The 12980-nt window shown below is 40.5% G+C and overlaps 1 protein-coding gene across 2 annotated transcripts in view; it reads right to left on the minus strand.

Annotated features, from left to right (window-relative positions):
* LOC141774305 (gamma-aminobutyric acid receptor subunit pi) overlaps positions 1-12980 on the minus strand; it is a 297207-nt gene that overhangs the window by 239206 nt on the left and 45021 nt on the right. For both annotated transcript variants that reach the window (XM_074646871.1, XM_074646870.1), the window contains 5 exons: positions 12637-12719; positions 8147-8284; positions 7166-7318; positions 5759-5949; positions 3990-5515 (listed from right to left, as the gene is read on the minus strand). In XM_074646871.1, coding sequence (XP_074502972.1) covers positions 5153-5515; positions 5759-5949; positions 7166-7318; positions 8147-8284; positions 12637-12719 — 928 coding nt within the window. In that variant the 3' untranslated portion in view covers positions 3990-5152. The remainder of the gene's footprint in view (positions 1-3989; positions 5516-5758; positions 5950-7165; positions 7319-8146; positions 8285-12636; positions 12720-12980) is intronic.

A 12980-nucleotide genomic window follows, 5' to 3' on the forward strand; every position in this document is an offset into this window, starting at 1 on the left:
GATATTATTGTATAATGAAATGTTTTGGTGCATTGTTCACATTATTTCAGAAAACTGCCAGTAATTTTCATATGCATTGGACACTATTAGTTGTTACAATTTTGTCAGCTGTAGGCCTACAATTATAGGACAGTCCATTTTATATCAAAGCTGAACTTAACATATTTGCAGTGCAGAATATCTACGGAAGTTTTTATTGGACTTTAATAGTTGTAATCCACAGAAGACAATCCACAAATGTGTAGACTACCACGATCCACATATTTCATTATCCATTTTCAAAAAAAAATTGTGTTGTGTAAAGTAAAATCCACAAAAATACAGATTGATTTGCAAATATGCATAACTTACTCTGTAAACACGTTTTTTAATTTCACATAAAACTGTTTCGGATTACATGTAAAGTAATATATACGCATTTGTGGATCTATGTGCCACGTCCTATAGTGATGATCTCTTTTTAAAGGGATTTCTGAATTTACAGAGATTGATTCAGTTGGAGGATCAGGATTTACAGCATGAGGATTATGAAGATTGGAGGCATTAGAGCACCAGTATTTCCATTCCTCTTTTCAACTTTGAGGCAATATATTGAGGTTACAATGTCAGGCTGTCTAGTCTTCATAATTAAGGCCCCAGTTAATCCAGAGACGAAAATCAAATTGCATTACATTGCTGAGGATGTTGACATAAGTTTAGCCTATATGTTAACATAATGTGTGATGCCTATGTAATCAGTGTTTAAAATGCAGCTATCTTTGCCTCCACTTGGAGCCGCCAAAGAGCAAGTGTGCTGGTATATCTTTAAAGGAAAGCATATTACAGAATTCACCCATAAAACAGTAATTATGTGTGGTTATGATGATCTCAGATCATCCTCTCATTCTGTATTCTGCTGACTCAGAGCTAATGGAGCTGCAGGGAATTACTCATATATTCCACCACTCCCTCTGGGACACTGCCGCCCTCTCATCTGGAACAAACAAACACACACATTTTGCATGTCTGCAGGCTCGCTGGTCTCACCCACTGCACTTCTAATTCAAATGTTGGATAATTAGCAGCATTTTTAAACAGCTTTGTTAACTAATGTCACATCTAACAAAAATGCAAAATGTAAAGAGTGTCACCAATACACACGTTAAACCTCTTTTATTGCTATCATTCATATTCATACACCAAATAAACATGCACAATGTTACTATTAATTTACAACAGGTTAAGCAAACCGATGCCTATATTAGCATACAGTATGTAAATACATTTCACATGAAGATGTCCCAGGAACTGTGAGGTTGGTAGCCAACGTCACCTTGAGGCATTATTAGACACGGACCACAACAGGAAAGAAAGGGCAGTTCAACGGTAGCCAGTTTCCAGTTTTCTGTTGTCCAAAGTTGCCACATATGTTCTGGCAATGTTGCCCATAAATGTTCTGTTTCGCACCTTTGTTTCTGCAATGTATTCTCACTTTCCTTGGGTATTTGTTACCATCCAAAATGCTGTTCATTCAGAGCAAATCAGCCCTCATAATGTAGTTGCAACCATGGAGCCATATAGGACAACTGATACTGTTGAGCTTTGTGTATGGATCAACTTCGAGTGAGAAAACGTTCTGTGTGGTCGCTCTTGTGGCTCTTTGGCTCCATATTGGCATTCATCTCCGTTCCGTACCGTTCACTGAGAAGATGGCTATCAAAATTACTACCCTGGTGCTGTATTGTATAAAATCTGACAGTCTGTGTTTTATCATATTAACCTTTTCAATGGGTCAGTGCTCGCCGACTTCCACCGAACAGACGCAGCTCAAAGGCAAATGAACACTGTCACCGATCACTCATCCTTTCAGTAAGACTCAAATAACTGGAAATGAGAAGAGAAGTTTGACTGTCCTGCACTTTTGGACCCCAGAGGAGACCCCAAGTAAAAGTTGCATCATTATCATCCTTTCAATAGCCTCAGCTGAGCATTTTATGACTCTTCTCTATATCATATTAAACTAAAACAAAATCAAGCAAAGCAGAAGAAACAAAAGTTTGCACTTGATAACCATGCAGGAAGAACAGAAACAAAATAAATCCTACTTTTCTATTATCATCAGGCAAGGAGAGCAATCAAAAGCATTTGTAAGTTGATGACATATTCAAAAATAGATTAAAACGTGAGAAAAAATGCAGGTAAAATATGAAATAACAGTTTAAAAGGCAATGAAATATAAATAGATATAACCAATTTAGCTGATGTTCAATACACATCGAATGGTATTTCTTAAAATTGGAATGGAATAGTGAGTGTATGTCACAGTAATAGTAAATACAGCAATAAATAAACATGCATCTTCGTTGTTAAAACTGAATCCTGTTTTCTATCTGAAACGTAAAGTGTCGTGTTCATCTGCTCGTTGATTGCATGCTATTTAAAAAATTATCCTATCAATAACAAACATGATATTAACATTTGAAAATGCATTTAAAATCAAAACTTATTTAAAGGGTAACAAAGAGGAAATTAAATTAGGATCTTTGGCTCTTTGGTTCACATCACTGGTAGCGAACAATCACCTGAACTGAAACACTCACACAGAGAAAGATGAAAAACAGCCTAAAAAGCCGAGGACACAAGTGAGACCTCAAGCATATCCAGGCCTATCTCCAATTGGATAATGCACAAATGATGACATCCTGTGGAAATATTTTGGCAATTCCATTCATATTCAAATCACTCTACAATGTCTAACACATCTAGGTCTGACTACTGCTTTATGTATTACAAAAGCACAGTGAGAAACACCACCCGGCGGCCCATAAATAGTGCTGCATATATCACTATTACGTGGTACCTGCCTGTCTAGGTGTTGCTGCTATTTGCATTACACCTGCCCAGCTAGTATGGAGACACAAAGTGTTCAATATTTAATAAATAAAACATAATAAAACACTCAATCACATGAATAAATAAAGTGAAATTTATAAATAAACCAATAAATTGTGAAGAAATTTAATGAATTATTAAAACTCATCCCATAACTATGAAATGTTATTTATGTAATAGTTTTATAGAAGGTATTTTTTATTTAATTAAAGAACATTTTATTTCAAAATGTCACTTTTTAATTACATTCACCTTGCCTCCATCCTCACCTGGTAACGATATTACGAATTCTACTATAGCGAAGGATGACCCGCCCTACTCTGCCTCTGATTGGCTTACCATGATATTCTTTCCCTAACCCTAACCAATCCAACCAACCAGTTAGTACTAGACAATCAGAGGCAGAGTAGGGCGGGACATGCCTTCCCTATAACAGGATTCGTAAATTAGCGAGCTGCCAGTTTGGCTAGAGGAACCAACTCTTCACTGAGTGTCTGAACGTTGTTAGAATCATAACACTGACGAGGTAAATCTGATTTCGGCCACTTACTAACATTGGCACCCCAGTTAATACAAGTTTACAGCCTATCCTAGCGTCCTGCTAAGGGAGACTTAGCATTATGAAATTTTGAAATAAAAATAATATTTTTGTAAGCCAACCAGGAAGTTAGCATCGCCCTGGTTCCCTCGACAAAAAGCCAATGGGATTTTTCCATTGGGTTTTGGATTTTTGCAGAAAATAAGCTCTGTGGCAAAAAAACATTTATGATACTTTAAGTTATATTCTGCAAAAATAATCGTCACAAATGAACACCACTGTTATGATTTTTGAAACGTGAATGCAATCGCCAGAAGTAAAAAGCTAACGTCTATAAACGTCTATAAACAAACTACACCACGGTCACATGAACGTGAGTATACACAACGAGGCTGTAACGGCAGCCAAACCAGCGTGATGATGTTTAGTAGTCTCATTTAGCCAATTGTTAGCAACCGCCTTTTTAACACACATAAAGGCTTCAAAATTCACAAGTGGGGTATTTATAGATGTATTTTATGTCCTAGAACAAAAAAAATTTAAGCACCACATACCTTAATTCAGGCATCCAACTAAAAACCTCATTTTCGGGTTTTAGGACTCATTCCTGTAGTACTCTATGGGGAAAATGCCCGGAGATTTGAATAGTGACATTCTGAAATAATAAAAAAATCCATAATAAAATTAATGGAAATAAAAAGTATTACATAAAATGTTATAATAACTAGTTGAATTTTAATAATTTAATAAATTATTTCAGAACTTGCCATCTATATATTTCACTCTATTATTCATATGATACTTAACTTCATGATGTCATATTTATGCCATGTAATATATTATTTAACATATTGTAGTTTCCTTTCCTTCTTTGTGAAACTGCAGAACAGATTTGTGAGATGACAACTGCCATAATACTGCTCATGGTGGCCAAGTTTCCAGAATACAACTGAAGGGATCAAAGGCCACTACATTTATAGTGTCAATGAAAAAAAAAAATAAGAGAGACGGCACTGCTCAGTGAATTAAAAATAACTCACAGGAGGACGCAGAAGAAAGAGAGATTTCAACAGCGAGCAGAAATGTCCTTGGGAGACTGGTTTATAGTTTTTAAAACACTCCTTGTTGAGTTATTTTTCCAGCTCCCTCGTCTCTCTTTTTCATCCCTCTTCTTCTCCCATCCATTATTTTTGCTATTTCCCTCTAAATGCTGTACCTGCAGGCAGAAATGGAAGATGAAGTTGTAAAGTATCAATAATCATTCCATCACAGCAGAGAACATTTGCTCTCCCTCAGTCATAAAGCCTTAAATTACAGCTCCATCTTCTGCGTGTCAACCTTCACTTAAAATGAATATAAACTACAGCGATAAAGATGCAGACTGGACAATTTTTTCTTAAGCAACGCTCTTTTCATCTCAAGGTGTATCGGCTTTGACCAAATCTCACCCGGTCAGTGTCAGAGGGACCTATCGTTTAACAAAACCTGCTGTATAAAATGTTAAGCAATGAGTTTGAGTACATAATATTTAAAAATGGAGCTGTAATCATAAGCGTTACTTTTCCCCCCGAAAATGTGAGTATGCTACTTCGCTCATGAATCCAAATGCAGAAATTTTACACACTCATCTCAAAACACACTTAAATAACACTTACTGTACATACATACAGTAAAATACACTTCTTGTCTACATACACTCTCCGTCTCACACTCTCCGGGACACATGCTGCACTCGAGCCGATGCTAAAAGTACAGATAATAGATCCAGTAGAGCAGGTTAACCATGACAAAAGAGAGGGGGAAGGTGACTCTGGAGTAGTTGTCTATGTGGTGAGGGTTCTCCACGTGACAGCAAGTTAGGGAGCGGAGCACTTTGCGGACGAAGGCCAGAGCAGTGAGGTACCAGTGGGTGGGCGCCGGGGGCGACGCCTCGGGCTTAGGCTCGTTTCCCGAGGGGCTGGACGGGCTGACAGTGAGTTCTAGGGAGGCGGGAGGCGCGGCAGCAGCTGCGGCAGCCTCCTTCCGTCTCCTAGCCCTGTTGTGATTGGAGATGGTGGTGATGATGCCGTTCATTTCGTCGTCAAGGTCGTGCAAGTGGTGGCTGTACTGTAGGAGGACGAGAAGCAAAGAAAAAATTAGCTTTGAATAGAAACAAAAACGTGACACGTGTAGATTTGAGCGTGTGTAGCACCGCTTCAAACTCACCCCAAAGTGCTCATGATGACATGATGATGATGATGATGATGATGGTGGTGGTGGTGATGACGATGACAATGCGCACCATTGTAAAGACAATGACAGTGACCACAACAATTAACAAATAACACAGTACATCCAGGAGGTTCTCACCATGAGCACGTGTGTGTCCATGTGAGAGAGGGTGCAGAAGTGGGCCACGGCGTACTCGATGAGCGCTCCGAAGATAAAGCTGAAGCAGATTCCCAAGTAAACATCAATGGCCTTAATGAAGCAGTTGGCGTTGGGCAGTGACGTCCGGGCTCCCATCATCAGAGTGGTCATGGTCAGGACCGTGGTCACTCCTGCCACAAAATAACACACAGAGAGACACTGGTGAAATACAGACTCTTTAATCAATCATGAAAGACCGTTAATACTCAATCAGCCTCTCAGTGTATGAGTGATGGAGCGCTACACGAACACACAATTTCTGCTACTGTTTTCATCAAAATGCTTCAGTCTGTTTGCCAGTGTCACAGAAGTCAGTAAATTTTGCATTTTGATGACTATAAATCCTTTTAACATCATTCAAAACATTGTTAATCATCATTTAACCTTGACCCTAATCTGCCGGTGGGCAGGTGGGTGTTAAGAGGTTAAGGGATTTTGATACACTGTCAATATTTGTTAAATAGGATAAAGTCATGGCTGGGCTTTGGTCTTTTAATGGAATTTGTTGACAACACAGTAAGATAAATATTGCCTTATCCTTTGACATTCACAGAGAAACAATGGTAGTTCGTTAAACTGTATGTAACTGTGTTTAAAAAGAATGACACAGAGAGTGGGGTACTCAAATAGACAGAGCTGCTGACATAAATATCAATAAGAAGAATCATTCTAGCCCCGTCTTGCAACTCAACTCATCCAATTTACCAAGCCTACATCCCTATAGATGACCAGCATATCATATGATTTCATCTGGAGTTTGTCATATATCCCATTTCCTTACATATGAGACAATAGTTCAAATTGAACTTAGTCATTCATGGCATGGTAAGGATGCACAGATAATTATATATAGAAAAAGAGCAGCAACAACACAAGAAATAAGCAAAGATCATCTGCGCTGACTTCACCAAAATTGAGCCCTTTAAATCCAGTGTGCCATGAAGTAGGATATCTTCTAGTTTTCTTCGTTTTGAGAACTTTGTGTTCTAAAAGCCCCCCTCAGTAGTGTTGGATTTAATTCAAAGCAACATCTATGTTTGGATGTCCACTAGATAACACCAGTGTCACACATGCTCTCTTCAACCATCAGCCCTCAAAAATCAAATCCAAACCAACGTCTGTGCTCACCAAAGGAAAGTAAACATCTCTATAGTCTATATCTGTGTAAACATTCTACTGATGACTGATTAAGAAGAGAAATAAGGTGGATTCTTTATCTCATAACAACAGTACACAGCGCCTACAGTGATGCACAACACCTACATACGCTGTGTAAAAGTGTGCGACATTTGACCAGGAAGGCAGATTTTCATATTTGATTGTAAAAAATAAATCTTTGTCCCTTACCTATGCAAATACGTGCTGGAACAGAGGACAGGGAAATCCAGAAGGACACCCATGAGAGCACAACGAGCAGGCTGGAGGGGACGTAAGTCTCCAAGATGAAGTACAGAATGCTCCTCTTCAGTTCAAAGTGGAAGACCAGCTTTGGGTAATTGCCTTTCAGAAGAGGGACAAAAAAAATGTTGTGTAAATCAGAAATCCTTCCCATAAGGGCTCTAGTTGTGCATTATTTAACAACTGCTGTTTAAAGGTTCTATATACAGAATTCAGAGCATTAATATAGCAGCAAACAACGATTTGCAATGTAAAGATATAGTGGAGTAATGTCTACCTGAGCAAGAATGAAGCTCCTCTGTGCTTTGTTTGCGTAGACAAGCCGGCCGTGCAAGCATTTCAGTGCATGAGAGTCCCAGTGTGTGTGCCCCACTGGCTAGCTAATTGCCTCCCGCTCTGCATTGCATTCATATGGCAGTTACCGCTGATAACGCCGTCCCAACCCGCGGCGATGTTACTGAAGCGTAGTACTCACCCTCCGGTTCCCCCCCAGGTTAACACTGTTATCTCTGTCAGCACTGTTGCCATTGTTTGCACAGTTCCTGCTGTTAGCACCGTTAGCTGCTATCATGTAGGCTATAACAAGACTTGGATACGGTGCTGCTGTCGCTCAGCCTTGCTTCCAATTTTTTCCAGGGGCCACTAGCGATATTTCAGCGAATAATCCCCCTGCGGCCCAAAAACCATTTTCCCCATAGATCCCCATTGTAAAAGACAAGCAATTCTCATTGGAATGAATAGACTCCATCTCGGGGTCCGATATCCAGTTCTAATAACACATCCATGGTTGCTAGCCGCGGGCTCAGCTGTCGCCATGTTGAGAGCCATGTGGATGCAATAGATATGCTCTGAATTCTGTATGGAGAAGCTTTAGACATAAGTATAGCCCTGGGAGTAACACTAAGCGATGGCTTTGAAGGTCATTGTTACCAGTTTCATAAACGGCCTCTGAGACAGATGTGTAGTGGTCCTCTACTGTGTACTGAGCCAGCTGCAGAGTGTCTAAACCACTGACAGACTCATTTCCTCTGGTCCAGTAGAACATGACGTCGTTGATGTTGTAACCCCCTGTAGGAGAGAAAAGAGATAGAAATTAAATTAAAGCTGCACTAATAATATTTTAACAATGGATCCAATGAGTATGTTTATTTTGAAATGTATTTGTCATAGTAAAGAACCCACAAAGAATTGTCCCCCTATTCTTTAGTTTCCCCTCAGCTCTACGCAAAGACAAACTATGGCTGGACTTCAACTCATTGGTTTTGGTTTTATTGCCCACAACATTACTGTGTTGGTTCAGACTCACAACTCTCATTAGCCTCGTTTCCAGCAGCAGCAGCCAGCTGCTTTTAGCAAAAAAGCTCTGACAAACCCACTGTTCACTACCTTTATTACACGGCTTTGTTGAATACTATTTATTTTCGTCATAGCAGACTGTTGCTATGTATAACAGACCGTTGCTATGGATGCAGTTCTGATCTCAGACTCTGGAGGACCATTTTTTTGGTCAAATTATTGATTTCGTAAGTAAGTAGCCGTGTAATAAGCGAGATAATGAACAGCGAGACGGTCATTGTTATGGAATAAACCATGTCAGGGTCCACCCCTCCGCTTCAGGGTCCTGCGTTGCCCTGTCAGGGTTTATGTCACAACAAGAACTGGCTCGGTCTACAACATCCCTTACACAAAGCACCTAACAGTAGACAGGCAAAGTTAGGGACTAGCTGTAGACCAGGCCTGCTAAAAGGAGAGTGAATATCTGATTTAACGTTCGTCAGGTGGCCACAAACACTTCTCCAAATGAATATTAATGTTGTTCCATGTCTGCTGAATGAATAAACAAGCGCTGCTTGATAACACTTTCCCTATAAAACTTTATGAGGTGATAATATGTTAATATTACACAGTAGATAAAACACGTACATTTTCTTCTCCTGGAGCAGTGTCAGTGATTGTGCAGGTGGAAATACGACAAGCACATTACACATTAGCCTAGAAAGCTGCTATAATTCATAATTATTGTGATGATGATAATGAAGAAGAGGATGATGATGGTATAGAAAGAGCATTAATAGTTCTTACTAAACCCCAAAGTAGCTATGGGGGGGGGAACAGCTGGGAATGTTAATTGCTAAAGCTATGCTGAAGCCTGATCCTCTTATGGTTGAGTTGTTTGGGATTGCAACCCATGGTGGGTGGTAAATTCCCTCTAATGCTACATATCAGCACAAGAGAAACATTTGGAAAGAACTATATCTGAAAATCTAGTTTTAAGACGATATGCTACCCCCGAGAAGCAAACGGGTAAGATCTACACCGACACTTAAGTACTGTACGTCTGCCGTTAAAACAACACGACACTTTAAACTCTCTAAAATACAACGTTAATGTTTCATGAATGTATAGAGTCACAGCGGAAACAGAATATCCGTCTCTCTAACACAGTTGGACACACAGAGATCCAACAGGATTTGCTAATGGAAATGCATTTGTGGTGTTCATGTTCGCTTCTTCAAAGGGGGTGATGAAGAGCTTAACTCTTGCCTCATACCATAACAGACTAATCATGCATATTGCACCGGGCCCTAGAGAGCCCTGATAACCCAAATAAAACTTGGAATAAGAAGCCATGCAAAATGAATGTGGTCAAAGATGCCGCAGCCAAAGTGAGGCAGTGATTTTGATAGTACAATGTAACACAATTAATAAGAACTAGTGGTTTCTATTATTATTAAATTTGTTGAAGACAAAAAGGTGTGATTAACAACCTCTTTGGTGTATTTTTCTCATTTATCTGCAGAGGGAGCAAGAGAATAAGAAACTTGAGAGGAAGTGCAGTTGGCTGAAGCTGGAATACACCTCTATAATCTGCTCTACATGAAATACTGCTGTTGCTCTCCACATTTAAACCCATATGGAGTCATGTACTATTGACCAGGGTGATGCTAGGAGCAAAGTCCCCTAATGAAGGGCAGTGGTGACTTTGATGCTGAAAGGTCCTGTAAATTCACAGTTTTCTCTCTCATTGTACTCATTATTTTCCTGACCTAAAGCCCTGACATTACTGTACAAATTAGAGACACAAATGGGTAGTGACATGCTGCGTAACAGCATGGAAAGAGTTACATGGGGGAGGTACATTCAACCTTCCAGTGCCCTATCACCCCTAGAAAACAAGTAGCCATATCAAAGATTTTTTTTCAGAGCCACCACAAAAAGTTACATTAAAGCGAAGATCACAAAAGACTGCGACTATCTTTTGACTTTTTCTGCTGTCAGAATGCACTAAATATTTTACCGCAATCCCGATCTAAACGCGCCGCACCCTCCCACAACGACGCTCTCTTTAAACCTTCCTCCTGTGCAGAGAGGATACACTTTTGGCACAGCATTAAAAGAAATAAATCCTTGAATATACATCTTTATAAAGAGACAGGGCAAAGAGGGAGGTAGAGATTGAAGGAGAGGAGGAACGGAGAGAGGGAGAGAGGGAAACAGCAGCAGGATGAGAGGGAGATTGTAAAAGAGAGAGACAGCAGAGAGAGAGAGAGAGAGAGAAAGATGCAGATATTTAGCCTGGAATTATTGAAGCATGTGGAGGAAGGATCCATCATCCTCTCAGTTACCTAACTTTAACCTCCAGATGTCTTTTTGTCTGCTAAGTGGGACTGGAGCTGCCGTTAAATGTTTTATTTGGCACTGAGGTCCTGGTGGGCTTCTGGCAGGGATCAGACTTAGCTTAGCCTGGCTGCCTGTCATTTAATAGCACGGAGCAGAAGCAAGCTGGAAAGCAAATATGGCAGATGAGCGATGGAGGCTGAGGAAGGAGGAGGGGGTCTTTTTTCTTCCTTCCATCCACTACACGGCCAAAAAATCCATCTTGCCATGTTATTTATTCTAAATTGCAATTTGCCTTAATTATAAACATATTGCCACCACATTTCCACTTGAAACCATGTCAAATGTAGTCAAATCAGACCTCTTAATTCAGGAGAATGTCAAGAAATCTCAGAATTCTTAAGTGGACAAAATAAGCCTGGTGGCAGAGGTTTGCATTCTTAAAGAGGACACATTATGCTCATTTTTAGGTGCATACTTGTATTTTGGGTTTCTACTAGCACATGTTTACATGCTTTAATGTTCAAAATAAGCATCTCTTTTCATCCTCTGTCGGAAATGCTCTGTTTGAGCTCCTGCTCCAAAAGCATGTTTGGATCAGTAAAGGACTAGTTTTGATATTTTTGGAAATACGCTTTTTTTGCTGGAAGTTAGATGGGAAGATTGATGTCAATCTCACGTCTGTGCATTAGTGGTGCCCTGTGGAATTTTGCTGTAAAGACACAAAAGATATGTGTACCTACGTTTGGTTTCTCACCAAATCACATGGTGTGTATTCTTCAGGAGACCATATAGCAAAAGCTAAGCTAATGGTCCTGCCTCTTGCTTCATACTTAAAGTTACTACGAGGAACTTAATTTTTGTGTTGATTTTGGTGGTTCCAAAAGCGGTAGTGTTTCCGAGGACCAGAGTCCCTTTAGAAAACTTCTCATTTTACTGCAACAGGGTCTGACAGTCTGCCACGCTCAGTTCTGGTTCTCCCCTGCCTCCCTTCCCTCCAGCAGGCCCAGCAATACAGCTTGGGCCTCCAGTAGCGTGGTGTTAGTGTTGGCTCCCAGAGGGGACCGTTGGAAAAGCGAGGCGAAGCTCTGCTCCAGGCTGGCGGAGGAGCCCCTGCTGCCGGGCGCGGAGCTCTCCACCTCCCGCCAGAGCTCCGACTGCAGGTCGAAGGCACCAGCGATTTGGACGTGAGTCTTTCCACAGAGGCCCCGCTGGTGTCTGAGCTGAAGGAGTTTCTGGTGAACCTGCATGGTTTCATCTGATTTCGCCAGAATCGTACCGGGTAGCACCGATGACAAGCATTAAGAATAACTATGTAGAAATAGCCGATCTTCTCGCTGATGGTCTTATGTAGGTCATATAGAGGCATCAGTATTAAATTGAGACGGTTTCATAAGCTATTAAATGTTCCTCACAGTAACTTTAAGAGGCCAAGAGAAGAGTGGTATCTGTCTTCTCATCTAACTCTGAGCAATAAAGTAACTAGGCATATTTCCCTGTTGAACTATTCCTTTAAGGGGGTGGACAATTTTCCAGTTTTCATGACAGACTTTACGACAGAGAAACCTACACAGGAGAATACTCCACCGTGACCTGAATTGCCTCCGCTGTGTGACATAAGCATGCAGTCTCGCACGCAGACACATGCACACAGCAGCGGTGTAGAAGATGAGAGAAAGTGATCTGTTTGATCCTTCGGTTTGATCACATTCATTTGACATCCCGCCCACCCACCAAGTCACTGCCACAGCTTGAAGCTGCACAGATCAGGATTTTCTTTATTAAGCATGAAGTGTCCTTACAGCTCTCCAGTTGTAGCGTGCAGGTCTGCTTGTCCATGGGGTACTTGGTCAGATCCATGTTGCAAGCCACGGTGGTGGTGATCCTAAAGAGCAAAAATGTTGTTATTAAAAAGAGACATTCAATGGAAAAGTGTACCTATAGTAAATATGATTTTTGCAGTAGATCTAACACAGTGGTTGTGACTTATACCAGGCATTTATTCAAACAAACAACAGAGCAGATTTGTATGTGAGGAATTGGCTGTTTTTTATATGTAAGTATGCATGAATTGAGCCCTCTACGGCACATAACTGCAGATCATTTGTAAAGGAGAACGAAGGCTTCACTTTGCTGTCATGCTGTA

Source organism: Sebastes fasciatus, chromosome 9, assembly GCF_043250625.1.
Source record: "Sebastes fasciatus isolate fSebFas1 chromosome 9, fSebFas1.pri, whole genome shotgun sequence".
Lineage (NCBI taxonomy): Eukaryota > Metazoa > Chordata > Actinopteri > Perciformes > Sebastidae > Sebastes > Sebastes fasciatus.